The 14,808-nt window shown below is 28.9% G+C and overlaps 1 protein-coding gene across 1 annotated transcript in view; it reads right to left on the minus strand.

The window, feature by feature from the left end:
* The window catches only part of LOC105148121 (uncharacterized), a 33,297-nt gene that overhangs the window by 2,195 nt on the left and 16,294 nt on the right, over positions 1–14,808 (minus strand). Inside the window, exons 3-4 of the mRNA XM_011059631.2 lie at positions 3,047–3,150; positions 2,823–2,969 (exon numbers count right to left, since the gene is read on the minus strand). Coding sequence (XP_011057933.1) covers positions 2,823–2,969; positions 3,047–3,150 — 251 coding nt within the window. The remainder of the gene's footprint in view (positions 1–2,822; positions 2,970–3,046; positions 3,151–14,808) is intronic.

The following is a 14,808-nucleotide window of genomic DNA, read 5'->3' on the forward strand; positions in this document are numbered from 1 at the left end:
CAGTATTTTATTACTTAAGTCTTATGTATGTCTTTAGTAACAAGAACTGTCTTATATAAGTAATCCAGTAATCGTTGCACTTCATTACAGGATAATATTACAAGAACACGCATGACACAAAACAATTTAAACAATATGTGTTCGTCTTCGTCTTTGTTTGACTTGCACAATAATGTCAATAATAGAACTGCTGGAGTACATTGACATTGATGTTAACTAGAACGTTAAAAGAGCACGGCCATGCTTAGCGCCGAGACACTACCGTGTCTCCAGATTTTGGCAATGTTTGGTAATGTTTAGTGAATATAATTAGAAATTTTGTAGATCCAACAGAGAGAAGAAAATATTAAACACATATTTGTAGTATAATCTATCAACCATTGTAAAATCTCAAGTCCTGTCATAATAATTTTCAGAAATTTTGCTTGGTTTAACCGAAATGCATTTAATCATATACATCTTGTTGATATAAACAAACATTTTTCTCAGTGTAGTGTATAAAAGCTACGAAGTAGTGCATAATAAATACAGAAATCGTATTAGCATGCCGATATTCATAGTTAATTCTTTGAGATTGTCTTAAGTACATTCTTGAGATGTCATAAGCAAATTAGAAGGCTGTAGCATCTTAAGATATTACTTAAGATAATCTTACAATAAGAACAAACTATGAATACGGCTTATAGAGCATTCGTATTTAAATAGTATATCAAATGTGGTCAACAAAAATGAGGCAGCGTGAAAGCGGTCAATTTTCTTCTCTTTCTAACACATTGTAATTGGCTGAATAGAAAGAGATAGAGACTTCGCGTCCTATCTCTCATTTTTATCGATAAATATTATACACGAATGGCACAGTCCATGCTCTATGTCTTCGGCATTTCAATGCATGAATGTATTTTAGAATGCATCAGAGCGAGCATACATATATGCTTATCATTTAAGAAATCAAACATTGTACGATTCCAGCTTATTTTATAACAAATTTATTTTTTGATAATTATTTATGAGATATTGTGATTTTATTGCATGTTTATTGAATTCGTTCATAAAATACCTTACAAAAATACAAAATTATAATAAAATGGATATATTATTCAATTAAAAAACTGTCATTAAAAACATTTTACTAAATCTTAAACTTATTTAAGTTATATAAAGATTATGCTTTTTGCGGGTTTTCGTGGGTTTTCTCCGTGTCCAGATCCATTCTTGGAATGCCTACGTTTCGTGAATCTTGCAGTCCACTTCATCAGGGCGAGGAGCAGCCTGATACTGCATTCCAGGACACGGAGAAAACCCACGAAATGCATAATCTTTATATAGAAAGCATCCGTGAAAACTTCAAGAATATTATTTAAGTCATTATATATTATATATATATATATATATATATATATTTTATATAATGACTTAAAAAATTACTTTGTGATATACATACATACACATATATATTGTATATGTATGTATTATATATGTATGTATATCACAAAATAATTTTTATTCGAAAAATATTTTATAATTTTATTATTTAAAAAAATAACTGTTTAACTATTTAAAAAAACAACTGAGTGTATGCACCTAAATCAAATACATTGTATATACACTACGTCAAAAAATTGAAAGATCACTTATATTGCCTTCCAATACGGATAGTCCTTCCAAAAGAAATTTTCGAGAAAATGTAACTTTTTAAAATTTATTATAATGAGATAATCCAAAAAAAAAAACATTTTAAAGCTTGAAATTTCTACTTTTCAGATCGGTAATTTAAATAACGATCTAACTGATTTTTTACGGATTTACATGGATATAGATAAAAATTCAAATCTCAAAATTTTTTACGAACTTTGTCAATAGACTAAGAGAAATATGATTTCAAGAACAGCCATACCTACCTGAACACAATTTTCTTATTCCATGTAAAATTGTTCATATTTGGGTAGGTATGGCTGCTTTCGTGACCATCCAAAAAGGTATGGGAATCATATTTCTCGATAATTGATATCAAAATTAAGTAGACAAAAATTCAACTTTGTTGCTATTAATTTTTTTTTTCAGAAAAAATGTACCACTTTGACGCAGTATCCCTTGCACCCTTCTGAGAGGTACGGGAGTCCGCCTGTCTTAAAATAAAGGTATTAACTATCGATTACAACAACATTCACCTTGACGCTTTCAAAAATCAAAATGTGACATTTTAGAAAGCCCATCTCCTCTTGAAGCGATCGCGACAGCGCTTAAATATATATGCATTGTTTTTATGTTTTACATAAAATAAAAGGTTACCCAGTTGCCATACTTGTCTCTATGGGTAACAAAATTACTACAGTGGCCTCTTGGTCTACAAGTTTCCATAAGGTGAATTAAAAATTGCACACAAAAACAACTTTCGAAAGAGTAAATCTTTATCTTTAATTTACGTACTTTTTAAGCATTGTACAATTTTCATCACTGAATTATTTAATATTCAAACAAAAAGCGTTTGTTTGACTTTGATGAAAGAAGACAAATGGAATATCGCTCAGTGCTCAGTATTAAAAAACAAATAGAAAGAGCTAAATTTTTTCTTTAAATCATCTATACTAATGATATGAAAAATAAAGACTTTAAGCTTTAAAATGTTTTTTAAATAATTTCATTATGATAATTTTTTATGAAGTTATATTCTCTTGAAAATTGTCTATTTTTGAAGGGCAGAACAGGTAAATTCTTTAATTTTTGGAGCAATGTATATTTTAAAAAAATTAAGTTTGTGCAACAACATGTTTTAGACTTCGCTAAAAATAATTTTTTTTAGAGAAATACATATTGATACTTACAGGTACCATAATAGTAGGTCTTACAGGGGCGGGTTGCATAGCAGGATAGTATGCTGTTGTCGCAGCTAACGGCGGATAATATTGCAAGGGATATCCTGGTGGGTAATATTGTAAAGGGTACCCTTGCCCGTACATTGGTTGATACATCTAAACGAGAATCAATATTTGTTGATGAAATTTATTGTTCTTCTTCGAATAGAAACGAAATAATGCGAGTGACTCACCATAGGATGTGTAAGAGTTTGATCATACGTCGGCGGCGGTGGGCCTTGCGTCGCGTACAATTGAGGCTGATTGGGAAATACTCCATAAGGGGCGGCGCCTGCAACTGTTGATGAATATTATCAAAATCTTTCAATAGCCAGTATAAAGAGAGTAATACATTTGAAATAGATATTAAAAGAAAAAAAGGGTATTCTTGTTATATCTCTTTCGTTTATTAATGCATTAGAACCAAAACCAACCCTATTCTTAGCATTCCATTTCCCACTTTTAGCCTGACTTCTAGTAGCAACACACATACGTGCACAGAATATGTTATTCTTTTGAGATAAAATAGGATTCACATGATATCTTATCATATCACTATGATTAGAATTCATAATATCATTATGCCTTTTATTTATCTGGTATACCTATCATTACATAATTACATCTTTACACGAGTATTGTGTCAGTAATTAAGGGACACCTTGCGCGTGTGTGTGTGTGTGACATACGTATTTATGTACATATATTTATTCTATACAACATAAACGGGGTGTCCCATCTTAGATTTGACAATTAAATATTTGGAAATCAGAGTATTTAGAGAAAAATGTTTCAAACAAAAGTTGTAGGGTTTTAAGGGGAAAAGAAGATGACCTTGGTTGACTTTAAAAAGGTTAGATCAAGGTTATATAAAATTTTTTAACTTTTTTCAATATTTATTTTTAATTTTAAATTTTTTAATGAAACCCCTTTTTCATTGCATATTCTTATTTTAGTTTATTTTAAGAGCTTTTCAAATTACACCGTGATCGACATTTGCATTATTCAAGATGACCAATTGACAGTTAAAATCTTTTGAATGTTGCTCAGAGTTATGATATTCTGGACATCATATATCAAGATTAAGACAATTGTCGCTGTTGGAGATTATTCCTCTCATTTTTATTTTTAGTATAAAAATGAAATTTTTATTATCTTAACCTTGACATATATGATGTAAAAATCATGACTCTGAGCAACAATATACAAAAGTAATAATATACAACAGTTTTAAAATTAAATCAAATTAATTAATAATGAAACATAAAAGCTATCGCTAATTCAAATTTGCGAATATTTTCATATATCTAATACATTTATTTGTCAAAATAACTATAATAATAAACGTTTTGACCTTTACTGGATCTTATCAGTATTTTTTAAAAACCGTTAAATATATATTGGGTCATCTAAAAAGTAAGTAGGTCAACACCATCTAGTGACAAAAAATCGCGGATACTTTTTAAATGACTCAATACATAAATAGTTACTAAATAACTCACGTCCTTTTATTAAAATTTATATACTATTATACTTCTATGTTAGTTGACTTTCATATGCTGTCTCCAATTGCTACTTTTCATTCTAAGAAATAATAGCGTGTAATTAATTAAAGTTTATCTCTTCATGGAATGTAAATTCTTTAAAAATTCAGGACTTTAACAACAAACATAAAAAAAATCCTTATCTAATAATTATTTAAATTTAATTTTAATAAAAACGTTATAAAAAAATAATATCCAGTAAAGACTTTTTGTTAAAATTATTAAAAATAATATAAGAATTCTTAGCATATATTTCAATTAAATCTTTTAATTTTAAATAATTTATACCTCTTTAAATAATTATTACTAACAATGGTAGAATCTATAACAGATTCATATGCAATAATTAATAACAATCATATAAAAATATTTCATGAAATTAAAAAATAAAAATAACTATATATTAAATTGTTATATATATATATATATATATATATATATATATACATGTATGTATGTATGTATGTATGTATATGTTAGAGGTGCGCGAGTACCGGAAAATACGGGTCGGATCGGATCGAATCGAGTAGGGGATCGATTTTGTATCTCAAAATGAGGTGAAAATTATAAAAGTGAGCGAATTTACTAGAATACTGATTATTTCATTAGTCAACACCTAGTAAATTTGCTCGCTTTTGTAATTTTCACCTTATTTGAAGATACAAAATCAACCCCCAGGTCTCGAATGTTCAAGACCCGCTCGACCAGCCCGACTCGATCACTACCGATTTGCTCCAAGTATGATGGAAGGAATAACATGGTATGTGCAGTTAGACTGTGTCTCTCTCTAAGGTTGTTCCAAAATTGACTGCCAGTATTAAGGCACTATAAACGTGAATATTCGCATATCCGCCATTTTTACTCCTTTCCTCACTTCTTGCTCTGTTTCCACTCCACCGCTGAACTGAGAAGGTTATGGTCGTTACGTTGTTATAGATTATAGCTTCTAAGCTGTTGGAAACTTTGTAGTTTTGTATTTATGTATTTCTGCACTTCGAAATTTTCCCATAAAACTAAGAGATAAAAAGGATATAAAAAAAACTGAAATATTATATATTAACGAAGACAAAAAAATTTATAAAATTCCTTGCGTGTAGTAAACTATATCAATAGAAAAAGTTATTTGATTATTTAAATTTCCTGCGGATAATATTCGTCGACAATTTGCTGTAAAATAAATACATGACTTGTGAATAAAACATCACTATACTTCTTTACAGATGAGAAATTTCAATCCTTTTCTTCAAATTGACATACATATTTGGCATCTTAATCTAGAAATAACCTGAACGCCAGAGAGAGAGAGAGAGAGAGACACACACACACACACACACACACACACACACACACACACACACACACACACACACACACACACACACACACACTCTCTCTCTCTCTCTCTCTCTCTCTCTCTCCCCCTCCCTGTCTCTCTCTCTAGGTCCTGCACTAATATTACGATAGATATTCAATTGATTTTGAGAAAAAATGGAATGAAAGCTACAAAATTTCAAGCATACAAATCATAATCTGTAATGATCATCATCCGTCACAGCTCAGTGATGGAATGGGGACAGAAGGAAAAGGAGTGGGAAAAGGAATAAAAATGGCGGACGCGAATACGTAGTCTAGTGCACTATCAGTACACACACAGTGAACACACACTTCTATTATAACACTAGATTGCTAAGTCTTCACTTTTCCTTATATAAAAGTGTTGCCTGCGCGCAATGAATGCGCAATGGAAAACAGTCATATATAGAAAAGAGATGCCAATAGGTCACGTGACCAGCCACTTTGTGATTAGTTTTTAAGTATAAAAAATGTCATGACGATCTAACTTTTAATTTTCACGAACTGTTACGAATCATATGCACTACTATTTATTTTAGATCATTTCAGATTCACACCATGTCATGGCTTATTTCGAGCTATAATTAAATTAACTTTAAATTAATATAATTAATACATTTGTTAATTATATTAATTTAAAGTTAATTTAATTATAGCTCGAAATAAACCATGACATTATGTTAATTTTTTAAGAAAATATACGAGCATTTTTTTACTCCATTTCAGATTCATTTCATGCAAAAACGCATTGAATAAGTCTAATTTCGTTCATTCTGTGTGTATATATATATATTAGGTGTTGGAATTAATTCGTAGCGTTTTACAAGTGATGGGAAGTACTTTCATTAATGTATTTTTTAATGCTCATGTGAAATAAATAACATTCTTTCATTAAAAAACGCTACGAATTAATTCCAACATCTAATATATATATATATATATATATATATATATATATATATATATAATCTCTTCGAGTATATGAAAGTATATAAACATATGGTATTTTGCGGATGCGTGGTTTTACAATGCGCATGTGCCAAGTAATATGCACAAGTAATACAATACTATCTGACAAAAGAAAAAGTGGGGAATTAGCAGTCTAGTGTTATAATAGAAATCTGTGACTGAAAATCTGTAGTGTATGTAATGTAAACTGTAATATTTTCAGTGCTGGCAATAAATTTGGGGAAAATAGTCTATAGTTCTATCATGGTGGAAGGGATAACATGATGTGTGCAGTTTGGCCAAACCACGCCTACTTTTGCTCCGCGTCTCTCAGTGAGTGATTATCAACTGTGAAACTCGAATATGGGACGGTATTCATAATCCATTTTTATTTTAAAACCATCTTAGATATATATATAATATCTTAAGATGTTAATACAGTTCTCGGATTGACTCACGATATGTTGAGATTGACTTAAGACAATCTTAAATGTAAGAATCGACTATGAATACCGACCTTTCGCGTCATGAAATTGGTACTGAATCTTTTCTTGCACGAGGGTCTATCTTATATGTCTATGGTAAAGACAGTCTTGGCTCTTGACTCATTTTTACAAGTGTTTTAAAGCGATCTCATAATTTCGTTTCATCCAAATTCTCTTTATTTACAATGGCATGTAAGAAAAATTAACGTGTCATTCAGCGTTCTCGCTTATGACGTCATGATTCGATTAATATGGCTGAAGTAACTACTCAGGAACTTGTTTTAGATAAAAATTGTTTGGTTTCAAGGACATATAATCTCGAAGTGAATTATGTCATAGATGTCGTTATTTTCAAGAAATTTCAAAAGTGACTAATTTCTTAAATGAAACTTAATTTTTTCCTTGAATAAAAATTGTAAACTTCGTCGAGACGTTTCCAAAATACTTCCAAAAATTATCTTTTGCATAAGCCATTTCACAGAGAAGAAAAATTATTCTCGCAACTTAAAATGATTATATTCTATTCAACGTAATCATTGTTTCCCATATAAGCAACAATATAAAATCTTTCTTTTTTTTTTTAAGTTTGATAATTTCAATTTTCAATAATACTATATTCTTATATCAATGTTGTAATAATTGTCTGAAAAGCACAATATCATTACTTTGATATTAATAGTAATTTATTTCGACATTTAAAAGATCATATTAAAAAGATGAAACTGTTATTTTTACTTTGACTTTATGTAGTATTAAACATATATATGTTAAACTTCAAGAATATGAACGCTTTTGTTAAACGATATTATCATACAATTACTTGAAATATATTAGTGTTAAAACAAAAATTAATATCATTTAATCAACAATCAATATTAGTTATTTGTTTCTTTTTCTATATCTTCAGATGAATTTCTGTTCCAATCCAATTGTAAGGCATGATACTTTTAATGTCCGGATTAAGAGATCCGATGAAGTGTTTCCTCGGCAACTATCTTTGTATATGGAGAATCGGAATAATCATTTTCATATAAGACATGCACACACCATTCTCTTGCTATTACTAATCGCGGCATGATTCGATACAGCAAGATACGTGAACATTACCATTTTCGAAATAAGACTAAGAAATTTACTATAAAATTTTTTAATCAGATAATTTAATAATATGAACAGTTTTTTCTAAAAGGAAAGTATAGTCAAATAAAAATATTTAAAATAATTTAAGGCTCCTGAGTAGTCACAGTCATATTGAATCGTAATATCAGAAGCGAGAAATGATACGTTAATTTTTATTACGTGCCATTTATAAATAAAGACAATTTGGATAAAACAAAATAATGAGATTGCTTTAAAACATTTATAAAAATGGACAAAAACTATGCTTATCCTCCCTGACAGTCAATAATAGGGGTTTTTAAAAAGCTTAAATTTAAATTTTTCAAGGTTAAATTTAAATTTTTTAATGAAATTAAATTCCCCATTTTCGATTCCAGAATTTAGTTGATATCAAGAGCTTTTTAAAACACTGTAATAAAATATTTTTTCGTTAAAGTACTTTTCGAGTTGTAAGATTTGAAAGTTACAGTATCGCCGTCGTTTGTATTATCCAAGGTGTCCGATCGATAGCTAAAACCTCTTGAATATTGTTCGATCATGACATTCATAACATTTGTCAAGCTCAAGGTCAAGGAAGTTAATTATTCTCTTTATTTTCATTTTTACGTAAAAATAAATTAATTTTAGTTTAGAAATAAAAATAAGTGGAACAACTTCCAATGGCCTCCCGTTAGCGTTAACTTTCAAGTCCTATAATTTGTAAAGTACTTAATGAAAAAATACTTTATTATAATGTTTTGGAAAGGTTTTAAAGTGAACTATATGAATATGAAATAAAAAAATGCAAGTTTCAATTTAAGAAATTTTAGGTAACCTTTTGTGATCTGATCTTAAGGACATTCTCAAGGTCAACCAAGGTCACTATCTTCTTTCCCTCTAACAACTGAGCAACTTTTATCTGAAATATTTTTCAGAATATTTTATATTTCTCGCGGGATATTTCAGTGCGTCAATTAAAATAATCATCCTGTATTATATACAAGGTAAAGCATCTAAAACAAGTCATAGAACAATTTGCTTGTTTTTAACAATAGAAAGAAAAGTGCCAAACAAAAGTTGCTTGGTTTCGAGGGACACATAATGTGATAGTAATTTTTTTGTAGGTGAAGGCGTAGAGGATAGATAAAAATCATCTGTTTTTTTTAATAGAATAATGTTTTTTTATTCTGATAAAGCGTTTTAAAACTAATATAGTAACCTATAATTGAATGTCATTTAGGTATCATAAGATTACACAAGGTCAGCTGTAATGGAAAATAAATTGTTTCAAAGCACGCTTCGAATAATTTCGTGCCTTCTCTTGTTGCTATACCGTTCGTAATCGTTCAAGTGTATCACTGAATGTAAATAAACATTAAATCGCACATAGCATCCGTACTTATTGATCAGTTTGAATTTTTTTTTATTAATCAAAATACGTGTCTTGCAAAATGCGTTGTATAAAAAAATCGGTATGATTTTCATGTATGGTGAATGTCGTCAAATTATGAGAGAAGTAGTGCATTTGTATGCTGAAAGGTTTCCCAATCGTGTCCATCCCTCACGTTTTATTTTTTCAAATAAAGTAAAAATTTTTCAAGAAATAGGAAGTGTGGATAATAAAAGCAAACGAAGAAAGCAACTGACGACGGAAATTCAATGAATTTTAGCTGCTGTAGCACTCCAAATATCAATCCACATATCAATAAAAAACAACTGAACATGAAAGTGGTATTAGTGAATGAAAGTGTTTTTGCGAATACTCCATTCCAATAAATTTCATCCTTTCCTCACTTCATCAAGAGTTACATGGTAATGATTTTCAAAATCGTGTACAATTTTGTAAATGAGCATTACGAAGAGGATATGTTTTTTATTTATTGAAATTTTATTTATTGACGCTATATTTACAAACGATGGACAAGTAAATCTAGACAACATGCACTATTGGTCAATAGAAAATCTACATTAGTTAAGAGAAGTGGATAGTGGTAGAGACCTTGGTCCATAAATGTCTGTCGGAATTTTTAATAATAAGATAATTGGTCCTTATTTTATCGATAAGACATTAAATAGTTGCAAACAGTTTTAACAGAAATATTGCCACTATTATTAGATCTTCCACTGAACATACGACAATCAATGATACCAACAAGATTTTACGCTCATTCTGCACGATTATTACTGAATTGCTAAACAAAAAATTTAGAGATCATTGAATTAATAAGAAAATAACAGATAGCCGCATGTTCTTTACATTTAATATTTATGGATTTTTATTTGTGGGGAAAATTAAAACAAGTATACAGCAAAATGCCAATAATCAGAGAAGACATGAAGGAGTGTACATGAAGAGTTTATGTTGCGCTTCCTGAAATTCATTGTGCAGTGTTATCTATAATATATCGACACGTTTTAGAAAAAATGCATCGATGCTCAGGGTCATCATTTTGAACACTTGTTATAACGATAAGTATGCAAACAAGTAAATTAGTAAAATATTCGCAGAGTGCCTTAAAATAATTTATTTTCCATTACAATTGATCTTGTGTAACCTTGAATGACCTTCAATTATAGGTCACCGTATTCGTCTTAAAACTCTATCGGAATATAAATAAAAAAACATATCATTCCATTTAAAAAATAGATTTAATTTTTATTTATCTTCTACGCCTTCATCTACAAAAAAATTACTGATATCTCATTATGTGTCCCTCGAAATCAAACAATTTTTGTTTGACACTTTTCTTTCTATTGTTAAAAATAAGCAAGTATGTCAGGGCTATAATAGTTTTTGAATTATAAGTATTTAAAGTTAGCGAATCATATCGCTTAAAATTCGTGCGTTTAGATGTGGTTGGTATTTTAAGTTATAATAAAATGTGTGTGGAACAAAATGCTTTTACGTAAACAATAAGAATTTTCAATACAATCAAATAATGCCTATTCGAGCTAACACAAGATGACAATATGAAGTTCGATTTATTTAAAATAACATAATTTCAATTGCAAACATTTCGATCCAATTTCTCATTAATGCTCACATATAAAATGTTAACAGAAAACAGTCAGCTAAGTGATATAACGGCGATATCATTGCACTTCTTGGTACACTATACAATAATTTATCGAGTTTATACAATAAAACAAGCAAAAATGCGAATAGAATAAGATTTTATTCTATTTTTTAATTAGAAGAGAAACATCATATTATGTAAAAAAATTATATAATTCTATTTAGAAAAAGTGAATATGATTTTCATATCTTTTTGATATCTAAAACAAAGTGACAAAAAAACAATATTCCTCTCGAAATCGAATCACTTTCATATGAAACTTTTTCCAATCCCATACCTCATCTTAAAATATTTTGAAGTGTTAATCAAAATGAAACACCCTGTACAGGATGTTTCAGATCTAACGCACCACCTGCTAATGACAAATTTCTTAAGTTATTTTGAGACTAAAATTCTAATATCAAAATATCGAGGATATAATAATTTTTTAATTATAATCATTTAAAGCTAGTAAATTATACCGTCTAAATTTGCGCAAAAATATATGCGTTCAAATATGGTACGGGTTTTCAATGCAAAGTAAAAGGTAATAGTTGTTTTTTGTTAATATCGATATAAATATTACGTAGACGAAAATAAAATTGATTGAATTTCTAATTCTTGATATTTACGTTGATTATTATGTTAAAACAAATATTTAGCCTGGATATTATGATATTAAATTTTCGTTGCAAAATGACTTCAAGAATCTGGAGGTAGTGCATTAGGTCTGAAACACCCTATATACAGGATGTCAGGAATTTAAATATTAAAACTTCGAGAGTGTGTAAGGGATCGATAAGAAAAAAAGTAATAGAGATATGCTTGTTTTTGCTTCGTTTTGGAGAAAATCACAAAAAAGAAAAACGTAGTTGCTTCGTTCTCACATTGATTCTGAAATATTATCGTCGCTGAAATCGTACACGAAAATATAATAATAATAATTCCGTTTTCAGATGAAAACTTTTTTTGTTTGTTTACATTTCTGCCTTTCTCCTATAAATTCATCAATTACTCGTCAGAAGTCGTCGAGTAAATTACTTTCTGTCACAATATGCCGCATACATATTCTAACGTTAAATATGCTGACATGGTCAAAACAATTGAGAAATTGAATCGAGGCTGCAGGGCACCAAATATCACCACATCAGAGTTTACAACATGAACTATTCGTATTAGATGTAATGCTTGCATTGTTGCAAGAAGCTAACATTTTGAATAATATTTACATTAAGTGAATAAATACAACGTGAATAAGTAATAAAAAAATACAACTACATTTCGTCTTTTTTGTGATTTTGTCCAAAATGAAGCAAAAAACGAACATATCTCTACAGAACTTTTTTCTTAGTTTATTGATCCTACGCTCCCGAAAAATAAAAAATATGTTTAGATAATTTTAGAGTTTAAAAAGTTCTGTTACTACTCTTATCAGTTTGACATTGAATGGTATTGCCAAGGTAAAATCGATTTTTTCAAATGGAAACCCTCACTTTTTATTACATATTCCTGTAGTTTATCTCGAGAGTTTTTCAAAACACTATAACAAAATATTTTTTCATTAAGTGCTTTTTGAGTTATAAGGCTTGAAAATTACAGTATTGCTAAAACCAATATAACCATGACCTGACCTTGGAAAGTCAAACTAATAAGACTAGCAAAAAGATCTTTTTAAACCTTAAAATTGCCTGAATATATTTTTGATTGGACTTATCCTGCGAAAATAAAACAGATGTACACGTGGTCTGGAATATATTATATATACTATACATAATACGTCTAATACTACATATATAATACGTATTAATTCTACATATAAGTGTATATATATATATATATATATATATATATATATATAAGGGTGTACCATTTTAATGTCCCACCCCAAATAACTTTTTTTATTTTTGATCTTAGAAAAAAATGTTTCAGACAAAAGTTGTATGGCTTTGAGGGGGACATAAGATGATATCATTGGCTTGATCTTGAAAGACGTTGTCAAGGTCAGGGAAAGGTTAGGTTAAATTTTTTAAATGGAACGCCCCATTTATCATTGCATATTCTTGTAACTTATCTCGAGAGCTTTCTAAAACACTATAAGAAAATATTTTTCCATTAAAAAGCCTAAAGCTGTCTATATTACTGACTAAGAGTGCGGTCAAGTTGCCGCTACGAATGCTTCAAACTTCAAAGCATTTTTTGATTGGTCAATTAATAAAATTCTTTCTTCCAATTGATTAATCAAATGCTTCGAAGCATTCATAATGGCAACTCGACCACATCCTAAACCACATAATTTTTGTATAACAACTATTTTTTTTCCTCTCTTACTGATTCGAAAATCCTTTTCCATTAAAGTATACGCATTAATATGTGTCTGTGAAATGGAGTCTATGCTGAGAACGACAAAAAATTTCGAAATTGAGATCTTTACCATTTCTCCAATATGGCGCTCCAGAGCTGTCACGTTGTGATAATATTTGCTTTATATAAAAACTGTCTTTATTTACGATCTAGTAATTACGAACTATTTTTATTTACGAAATAGTAGTCCACAGATTAGTAGTTTGCATGAAGAAACAGTATGAAGCACTTAAAGTTGATCTTATACATCTAGTTAAAACGTAATTGTTATATGAAAATTTATGTATATGCGTAAGTAAGATATTAATGTAGTGATGTGTTAGTGATACGTAAATGATTTGCATGTAAGTTCTATTTACAATATAAAGACTAATCGTCTTTAAGATCCTCTGAAACACTTTTCAAGATAATGCCATTGATTTCATCTTGGGGGATTGTTTGAAGATCATATAAATGTCGTCATCGATTTCTTAAATGGAACCTCACATATTTTATTATTATTATTATTTATTATTTTATTATTTATATTCTTATAGCATTTCAAGAGCTTTATAAAACACTATAATAATAAAATATTTTTTCCATAAGTACTTTTCGAGTTATAAGGTTTGAAAGTTACAGTACTACCGGTATTAGCATTACTTAAGATGTTCGATCAATGGTTAAAAACTCTTGAATGTTGTTCAAGATCATGACCTTGATGTCATAAGTCAAGAGAAATTGATTTATTTTCATCTCTTATTTTTTCTTTTGATCTTTTATTAATTCTTATTTTCATCCTTGCAATAAAAATTCATCTTTACGTAAAAATGAAAATAAGAGATTCAACAAGAAAAAAAAAATTAAATATTAAATATTTTATGTAAGTAAAGCTTAACATACATAAAATAAAATGAACACTTATAAAGTCATTAATTAGTTTTATTCAAATAATCCATTTATTAACATTTACTCATTGTTAAAAAATAGTAATATTAAAATATTAAATTAATTCTTCTGAAGGAAAAAATGGAATTCTCGTCGTTTAACCTACGCGAACTCTATAATATTAAAGTTTTAAACTTTAATATTTATTGTCTGCAGAAGTGGAATCGAAGGTAAGTAACAATCA

Source organism: Acromyrmex echinatior, chromosome 14 (genome assembly GCF_024713525.1).
Source record: "Acromyrmex echinatior isolate Ae372 chromosome 14, ASM2471352v2, whole genome shotgun sequence".
NCBI lineage: Eukaryota > Metazoa > Arthropoda > Insecta > Hymenoptera > Formicidae > Acromyrmex > Acromyrmex echinatior.